The sequence below is a fragment of the Poromitra crassiceps genome, assembly GCF_964638095.1.
Source record: "Poromitra crassiceps genome assembly, chromosome: 7".
In the NCBI taxonomy this organism is placed as follows: Eukaryota; Metazoa; Chordata; class Actinopteri; order Beryciformes; family Melamphaidae; genus Poromitra; species Poromitra crassiceps.
Window position 1 is genome coordinate 27946748 of NC_139628.1, and position 10000 is coordinate 27956747.

General features: G+C 41.1%; 1 protein-coding gene and 1 pseudogene across 2 annotated transcripts in view; both read left to right on the forward strand.

Annotated features, from left to right (window-relative positions):
- Nucleotides 1-3395, forward strand: part of LOC310779512 (uncharacterized protein) — a gene marked incomplete at its 5' end in the record, with an annotated part of 7480 nt that extends 4085 nt beyond the window's left edge. Inside the window, 2 exons of the mRNA XM_083640042.1 lie at nucleotides 252-368; nucleotides 2610-3395. Coding sequence (XP_083496168.1) covers nucleotides 252-368; nucleotides 2610-2729 — 237 coding nt within the window. The 3' untranslated portion in view covers nucleotides 2730-3395. The remainder of the gene's footprint in view (nucleotides 1-251; nucleotides 369-2609) is intronic.
- Nucleotides 3396-4083: 688 nt separating this feature from the next.
- Nucleotides 4084-10000, forward strand: part of LOC310779513 (Fc receptor-like protein 5) — a 7643-nt pseudogene continuing 1726 nt past the window's right edge. Inside the window, exons 1-2 of the transcript in view lie at nucleotides 4084-4177; nucleotides 9345-9605. The product of the transcript in view is annotated as an Fc receptor-like protein 5 (transcript). The remainder of the gene's footprint in view (nucleotides 4178-9344; nucleotides 9606-10000) is intronic.

The window sequence follows — 10000 nt, forward strand, 5'->3', positions numbered from 1 at the left end:
TTACTATTAAGTATGCTTTTTAAAACGGAGAACATATTTCATAATATGAATAACAAGAAATATAATACATAGTATTAACTGTAATTTCTATAAAGTGTTATAATTTTGGAAAATGTGAAATTCTTTTAAATTTACATGGAACTGTTTAGAGAGTAGTGTTGCAGAACACAGGATACATGCAAGATGGAGGACTCCATGATTGCCACTGGAGGTGTCTTGTCACTTGCTCAACTTCATATTTTTGGTTGCAGAGTGTCACCTATGTGAACTCTGCTGCAGCCTCCGGATCTCAGCCAGACTCCACCTACCAGACCCTCAGTGCAGCCACCATGGATCATCAGGACCAAATATACTCTACTGTCAGACAGGTGAGGTCAACATCACAGATGCTTTGCTACAAGCAACAACTGCTGGAGCTACTTAAGATACAGGATGGTCCTGCAAGGTCCTCCTCACGGCGGTATTGGTGAAGGGTGGTCAGAGCATTCACATTGTTGAGAAGTTCAACCCTTCTCTTCAGCAGGTATCTCAGGGTCATAAGCCTTTTGCCCCTTATCATGTACGCCTCACCTGAGTGGGGCATAGTGAAGACCACATTAGTCTTTGCCTGCAGAAGGGTTCCAACAGCGGACAACCATCTTGAGCTGGTCTCACCTGCCATGGCTATCTCCCTCGTGGTTTAATTCCTTCAGTTGTTTGGGTTCCAAGCCAACCTTCTGTAAGAAATGGTGCACTGATGTTGCTGAAACCGCCACAGCTGACTTCAATAGACCCCTTATACAGCTTGTCAACATTGAGCTGCGCGCGCATCGTGTAGGCAGCCGCAGAAAGCCGTCAGCCCAGCATTGACAGACAGTGAAAACTGTGTAAAAGCCCCGCTGTCAGGACTGCTCTATGCCCATCGGCAACACACAGTTAGATTTTAGTTTTAAAATGCAGTTCTCGGCTTACTACCACAGCTTATCGCCTAGTGATAAGCAATGTTATGCATCGAAATTAACGTTGTTTAATGGGATATGTCTTACAGACCCATACGCACTGGCGCTGTCAATTGGCCAAGCACATATCGTGCATTCCTTTATAACTGGGGATAGCGTAGATAATTATTCTGTAACTTGCAAAGATATATTGTTATGTTGATAATGCACACAACTCAATAATGACATTATGTAACGTTACTTGGTCGTTAACTAACCGAGTGATGTGGCTGAGCAGCCTACAGCTTCAGGCAGCTTACCTGATTATGAAATGAGCACTACAAAGTCGGGCATTTTTAATGATGTCCTCGTTCCAATCAGTTCAACTCAATAATGACATTATTTAATGTTACTTGGTTGTTAACTAACCGAGCGATGTGGCTGTTACTAGCAGCCTACTACAGTTTACCTGATATGAAATGAGCGAGCACTGCAAAGTCGGGCATTTTTTACGATTTCCTCTTTCGGCTTGCAACCAAAGACACCTACGGTTAGCATTAAAAGCAGTATGAGTTGACGGGATTCGGTAAAACTTTAGTCGTTGCTTTGTTGATAGTGTATCAGACTGTTCAGTGTTGTGTTGTGTTCTATTGCGTGTGTGCGAGGCTGTGTATGTTCCCTCGAGTTGCGTAGAACAGGACATGTGGGGAGAAGCTTGTATAACGTTACAGCCTGGCTCTATCGTTTATTATTTTATTAACCAAGTGTGAATAGGCGGACCCGAATACTCTGCTACAATAGCTTTCCAATTCTGGCATCGCACTGCACAACACGAAGACATGTCTTGCTGGAATAGTTTCACAGGCACTGGAAAACTACTTGACAGGGCTGCGCGGAGTCTGTCTTTCTGCCTCCGTCTTGCGCATCTGACGCTGTTTGTTGTCATTGTGACGTAGGCGTATAATTGGTCTATAGGGGATAAAGTTGCATCATCAATCACATTTTGGAAAACGTGAAATCTTTTAAAATGTACATTATATAAACAGTTTAGTGTGTAGTAATGAAGGGACGCAGATGCACCGCAAATGCATCTAAAGACCAGTCACTCCAGTTTCATGTCGGCACCCTTGTTAACAGATTAGAACAGTGATACTCAACCTGAGGCTCTAGAGCCACATGCTGCTCCTTTATGGGTAGTTGTGGCTCTTTAAAGTCTTAAATAAATAAATAAATAAATAAATAAATAAATACATAAACATCTAAGAATAAATAAAAAGGAAGGATGAAAGGGACTATTTTGGATTGGGGCGCTTGCAAAGATTTTTTGTTGTCAATGTGGCTCTTTAGTAGGAAAAAGGTTGAGTATCACTGGATTAGAATGTTCAGACGTGTCCTGCAGCAGTTTTGGGGTCTGGTCTATTTTTGGCACGAGCCGCGAGCGATTGTGTGAAGCCCATAGACAGTAAAAGAGGTGAAGCCAGACAGGAAGTGAGTACAACATGTGACCGGCGCAGAGCAAAACAGAGCGCCAGAGAGCCAGGCTCCTGCTTGATCTGAATTTATGTGCGCCGGCGGTCGTAGAATTAATTAGTACAAGCAGTATACCTGCGTATATCCTGCACTACGCCACTGGGTGTGCTGTCATGTCAGTGGTCACCTTGACCTTGTTAAACTTCATATTGTTTGTTGCAGATTCCTGCCCATGTGAACTCTGCTGCAGCCTCCAGTTCAGAGCCAGACTCGACCCACCAGAACCTCAGTCCAGCCACCATGAACGACGATGACCAAACATACGCTAATATCCCAGACTAGATAGCACCGGAGTGATGAGATGCTAAAGTTTGTATTGTACGTGTATTTGATGAAACATCAAATGCTCTGCTCTTATTTCCTGTTGAAACAGGATGTTGGGTCTGGTTCATAACGCTGGGAGGGATCTTTCAAACGTGTCAACCAATGGGAGATCAGTATAGTAAAAGAAAAGCAGTATTACTGGATGGGAAGGGTGATGATGCTGAGATATAGGACGAATCAGCGTGACGTCACAACAGCAATAAATCCCCCAGAAATGTGGAAGCCTGCAGCAGTTAACTAGTATGAGTTGTATAATATCTCAAAAACTATAGATGACATCGCTTATATTTTGACATTCTGAGTGAGAGCAGAAGTAGCTCAATAGTTTGATGTATATATACTGTAGCCTGCATGTTGTGTTAAAGTTGGGTGAACTTGTTGTGTGTTTTAAGTTTTAAGTTTTGGCTGCGTTCTGCTTACTCTCACAGTTCTCTCTTTAAGTGTCCGGTGTCACAGTGACACATAGATCTAATGAGATGTTACACTTGTTAGATTTCATAAATAACATAATGCTACTTGCTTTTATTGATTACATGTGGCTTAATAAAGAATATACATGTAAAATTATATAAAAATAATAATAACTTGTAAACAGTGACTTTATTACTGAGTGAACCTGAAGCTATACGGGTTAAACAGGTTGTTTTCTATAATAAAGTCAGTGTCAAGTCATCTGTGGTTAATTTGGATCTATGATGTTTCTGTGAGCGACCAGCACCTGATGACTCATCCTGGCTGCACAGTGAGTTGTCTTCACAGCTACAGAGTGTAGCTGTTGATGCTGTGGTTAAAACTAAGAAACAAAATGTCTTCCTGTTCTAGTTTCCTCTCAGCACAGCCACAGGCCTCAGCTCCAGGAAGATGCTGCTTGTTTAGTCATTTCTAAAGCTGCGTTCACACCACACAAGCCTCCATGTTCCTCTCTGAACTGCTGCTCAGGTCTCTTTGGACGACTCTTCATATCTACTGTAGCATGTAGCTCATGTAGCTATGTCCCATAATGATATATAAACAACATCACATCAGTTTTCAATTCAACATTTGGGTTCCAGTTCTGGAAAACATTATTTTTGGGATGTGAAGCACTGCAATCTCATTTATCAAACTGTGCGTGTGGATCTCTACTAAGGATTCCGTCTAAAAAAAACAACTACCCTACCCAGTGTCTGCCCGCACACCTGCAAGCAATTTCAATGTTTAATTGATAATCAGGCTCATTTATATGCGTTATGTGGTGTAATTGGCATTGACCATTTATGGTTGGATTGGGGCGGATCCACGTGCAGAATGTTCCAGTTGGACTGTGGTTGCTATGAGGTGCAACCTCACCTATGAGGACGGGACTATGACGCGACTCCAGGACGAGACTCCTGGACTCCTCGACTCAGGACGGGACTCCTGGACGGGTCTCAAGCAATTACCTCAACCTATGAGGTAATTGCCTGCAGCACATGTTGGCACTTGTGCTTATGCAAGGGTCAGGCCTAAATTATTGCCGTAGTTTGTCTTGTTTACTTTATAACTGTGTGTTTATTTATTATTTTTTGCATCACTTTTGCGTGGAATACCTTTGCCAGACAATGTTACCTAGATGGTGAAACACAGATTGGATTGAGTAGATAGTCACTGGACAAGTTAGTTTTAGCAGGGCTTCTAGGCACATATTGATATGAGGCCCCTGGACAGTTACTCACTTTGTCACAGACACGTGAGCTTCACTTCCAGCATCACGTCACATTGCCACAGCACTAGCTAGCATTGCTAGCACGTTAGAGAACAATCAATGCAACTTTACATGTCTTTCAATGCTGTCCTCACAAGGAAAACGACACAACATTGGTTGATCTTCAATGGTGGTTAAAATGACCGATGTTTACTAATGCGGCCTCTTTCAGTCATGTGAGTAGTACATTGACATGTGTGCAGTGCATACGTCAGAGACGAGAGCTGTAACCAGGAAGTAGCGGTGACCTCTTGTGGTCTTTAACGTAACGACAGTCTGATATTGAAATAGCTCGCTGACAAGTAAGGGTGAATGGGTGAGTTTGGCGGACCGGTAACTTCCTCCCTTCTTCCTCATCGCGAGAGACCCGGTTCACCTCCCGACGTGGCCCATCTTTAACCGTAACCCAAACCATAAACATAAACATAACCTTAACCAAGTTTTAGTTTTGCCCAAACATAACCAAAGTTGTTTTAGTTGCCTATAACCGACATTTAAGCATGACGTGACGTTTTCAAATGAACTGATGTGAGGCGTATCACTTGCATTGGAAATCGACTCATTCTGTCATTTCAGTCTGAGGACACTTTCAGTGTGGGAGAACATGTGCTTCAGCCATGGAGAATTGAATCTCTGCAGTGTGTTTGCTTGGACCAGACGCAGCCATCAGACACAACGTGAGCAGAGGAGCAGGGCTGTTAGTCTATCTGCCCCCTAGTGGCCGTTTGGAGGCATGTCAGTGTCTTCAGACGCCTCACTGAACCAGGATCTGTCACCTCCTCTCTGCAGCACTGCTCAACATTGTGCTCTACTGTCATTTAGATTCTGCTGTCAGTTCAGTCTTTGCTTGTCATCTTTAGTTTCTTTCTCATTCATTTTGAGGGGAAATGCTTTATCAGCTCCTTGTGGTTTAAAATAAGATCAGATAAAATACAATATCACTTTATTAATCCCTTTGTGGAAATTCAAGTGCCACAGCAGCAACTGGCAGAACAGCACCAAGGAAAAACAAGTACAGGAAGATAATGTAGTCTACTCAGACTAAATTAAAATGAATGTGAATAGGCTATTACATGATGACTACTAATAGATACTATATACTATATACTTTGCCTATAGGCTATTAGTCTGTTGTCCAGGGTTCAGTTATGCATTTATACTTCCTGTGTTATTTGTCATCACTGTGGTTTGATCACTTCACTCACCACAGTGCAAATAAACTAACGTGTTTCCTTGAAGCTGCTGAAGAGAAAAAACACAGACAGATACTCACAAAAAACAAAGAGGGTGGGTTTTATTTGGTGTGCCTGGACGAATTCAAAGAGTCTGTCTCATATCGTCAAGCTGTAGAATGGGCATCAGATCTCTACTCTGTAAGTAGAATCGGTGTGTGCGTGTGTTTTCCCCATTTTTCACAGATTAATTGGTAACCATTTAAATTACAATTGACATTAATTATTCAGTAATCTAGCTTGGAAATAGGTAATTTCCAAAATTGATGTATCTACTGTACCTATAGCATTAGCATGACCGAGTAGACTTCGATGCACATGATATGCACATTGTATATGTAACTTTTTAAATTATCAAATACATCAACTCTAATTAAAAACTTTTCTTTCAATATTGGTATTAGTGGAACTGCAGAAATTTGAAAACTTAGAACAGGAGGTTGAACTATAAAGGAAGAAAGCTTCTGCGCACTGTATTAGTTCCATTGAAGGCAGGAACACTGATTACAGAAAGTGACGACACAATATGTATTTATTTATGTATTTATGTGTTTCTTTATTTTTATTTATTTATTTATTTATTTTTATAATACAATTAACATAAAACAACAGAAACCCCTCAACAAGCCATGGTGTGCTGCTGTTTAACTGTAACATTATACTGTATATTTTATAGGGTTGTATATGGTTCTGTTATTTATGATCAGGCCGGCCAGGCTATGGCTAGGCCTGCTCTGGGGTTTCTGTTGTTTTTATTAAATATTACTGAGTTACCCTCAGTCATTACTGCATAATTAATGGATGGTATAGCCTAATTTAAAATGCTTTTAATTATTTCTAGGTCATTTCTGGTTTGTTGGACAGGAGTAAAGGATAATAGAGGAGCCAAGCAACATTAGGGCTTTTCACACTGCATGCTCTTAGCCCGGGGCTATCTTAGCCCCTTTTCACACACATTTGTTAGCCCAGGTTAACCTAAAGCCAGGGCTATACGATTCACACTGCAGTACTAGCCCAGGGTTAGTAGAGCCCAGGGCCGTTGGAACCAGTGCTGCCAGATACAGCTAATGGCCCCACTGGCCCCGTTTACAGTGTCAACTTTTAGCCTCGTATTTAGACAAAAAGTCAGGCTTAAGCCTGCTCCAGAGCAGGGCCAGCTAGCCCTGGTTGAAATCAGGGTTAGCCCACTTTGGTGTGTTCCAGGACTGTGCAAGTGTGAAAGCTTTCTTAGCCCTGGTGCTAGCAGCCCCCTTAGCCCCAGGCTAAGAGACTGACTTAACCCCGGCTAAGTGTAGTGTGAAAAGCCCTAATAGAGCTCAACATCTCAAAAAAGGCAACACAAGATGATCTTTACTGATCACCATGGGCAAATTGGGCAGCAAAAATAAGCTGTATAGTATACAATCATTGGACGTACTAGTTACTGCAATTAAACTGCTTTTTGCAGTAACTCAACTTTTTCAAATGTCGTAACTCAATTACATACTGACTTTAGGATGTGAAAATAGCAGACAACTTCAGAGGATTCTCCAGTTTCTGATCATCCAAGATTCAAGATTCAAGATTTTTATTGTCACTCCGTGGTACAAGTATCACGTGTGAAATTCTTGTGCTGTGGACTCCGTTTACAACATAGTACAAATATAACAGGGCATATGAGGGCAAAAACAACAAGAGACACAACAAGCAATAAGGCAGTAGAGTGATAAGACAAGTCAGAGACAGTGGCATATTCACTGCACATAGGTGCACATGTCATGTGCATACTTTAGACGTGCTTAAACATTTTAAATTTGATGATCTAAAGTAAACACTACTAAACCATCTAGACTAGAGAGCATCTTGTGATGGGATCACACCAGCCAAGATGCCCATGATTTAAAACCAATGTGGGCCAAGGGCGTAAAGTGGAGGGCCTGTGTGTGTGTGTGTGTGTGTGTGTGTGTGTGTGTGTGTGTGTGTGTGTGTGTGTGTGTGTGTGTGTGTGTGTGTGTGTGCGTGCGTGCGTGCGTGCGTGCGTGTATCAGAAGGGAGAATTAGAAAAACAATGTATATGGTCATGTTCCTCTCAGCTGGTACTCTGTAGCTAACGGCTAGCAGCTAGCGATGTACAGACTCTACTAACCAGTGCTTTGCATGCACACAGATTCACAAAGTGAAAACAATACGGTAACGCTTTAGAATACAGCCCGCAAATAAGCATGTAGTTATAGTATAACAACGGGGTTTAGGGCTGTAGTTATAGTCTAACTACGGGGTTTAAGGAGTGAATTAATACTTTAACTAGAGGGTAACAAGATCTGTACTTATAGTCTAACTACAGGGTTTAAGGAGTGTAGTTATGGTATAACAACAGGGTTTAAGGAGTGTACTTATAGTATAACAACGGGGTTTAAGGAGTGTAGTTATAGTATAACTACGGGGTTTAAGGAGTGTACTTATAGTCTAATTACGGGGTCGCGGGCTGTATTATGAAGCAGGGGACAAATGTTTGTAGGCTAATTACGGGGTACCACACTGTACTTACAGGGTAACTACGGGGTTTAAGGACTGTAGTTATAGTATAACAACAGGGTTTAAGGAGTGTAGTTAGAGTATAACAACGGGGTTTAAGGAGTGTAGTTATAGTATACGGGGTTTAACGAGTATAGTTATAGTATAACAGCGGGGTTTAAGGAGTAGTTATAGTATAACAATGGGGTTTAAGGAGTGTAGTTATAGTCTAACAACAGGGTTTAAGGAGTGTAATTATAGTATAACAACGGGGTTTAAGGAGTAGTTATAGTATAACAACAGGGTTTAAGGAGTGTAGTTATAGTATAACAACGGGGTTTAAGGAGTAGTTATAGTATAACAACGGGGTTTAAGGAGTGTAGTTATAGTATAACTACGGGGTTTAAGGAGTATAGTTATAGTATAACAGCGGGGTTTAAGGAGTAGTTATAGTATAACAACGGGGTTTAAGGAGTATAGTTATAGTATAACAGCGGGGTTTAAGGAGTAGTTATAGTATAACAACAGGGTTTAAGGAGTGTAATTATAGTATAACAACGGGGTTTAATGAGTAGTTATAGTATAACAACAGGGTTTAAGGAGTGTAGTTATAGTATAACAACGGGGTTTAAGGAGTAGTTATAGTATAACAACGGGGTTTAAGGAGTGTAGTTATAGTATAACTACGGGGTTTAAGGAGTATAGTTATAGTATAACAACGGGGTTTAAGGAGTAGTTATAGTATAACAACGGGGTTTAAGGAGTGTAGTTATAGTCTAACAACGGGGTTTAAGGAGTGTAATTATAGTATAACAACGGGGTTTAAGGAGTGTAGTTATACTATAACTACACTCCTTAAACCCCGTTGTTAGACTATAACTACACTCCTTACCAACAATACCAGCGGATGGTAGTCAGATGGATCAGTGATGAAATGATCAGATAAAAAAACAGATAAGAAACAGCACACACACATGGCCTCCAGAGGGAGGAAGGTCCGTTGACGGTATACACTTACTACTTCCTGCAGCTATGGGAAGTGAGTTTAGTAATGTTGATCGACTCATTTAGTTTAGTCAAAGTGTAAGAATCATGACTAATGACCTTCCTGCTGTCTCTCCTCAGCCTCTCTGACTGTGAGTCCCAGCAGATCTCAGTTCTTTGATGGAGAGTTTGTCTCTCTGAGCTGTGAGGATGACAACTCTCCTGGACAGACTGTGTGGACGAGGACGACCAGAGGAGAGACGTCCGAGTGTGGAGATCAGTGGGGGCTATCAACCAGTTCCGCCTGCGACATCGGTTTTGCACTTCCAGTTGACAGTGGAGTTTATTGGTGTGAGTCTAGAGAGGGAGACACCAGCGACACCGTCAACATCACTGTCACTGGTAAGAGCATATGGCATTCACTCATTATGAAGAACTAAATAACTCTGTTTTCATTAACAATATCTAATTTTGTTAGTTTTGCTTTTGTTTTTTGTTTTGCATTTGATTTGATTTCATTTGATTTCATTTTCTTTGTATGTTTGTCATGTAATGTGTATTGTTGTCTTGGAGCCCAGGAAGGCTGTCGTCTAGGTGTCAGATAAGAGGGATCATTATGATAAACAAACAAACAAACAAACAAACAAACAAACAAACAAACAAACAGATATATCTATCTATCTATCTATCTATCTATCTATCTATCTATCTATCTATCTGTCTGTCTGTCTAACTAGCTGTCTATCTATGTCTATGTGAAAAATTATTGGTTTTAAAAATGTAAAAATTAATAAAGA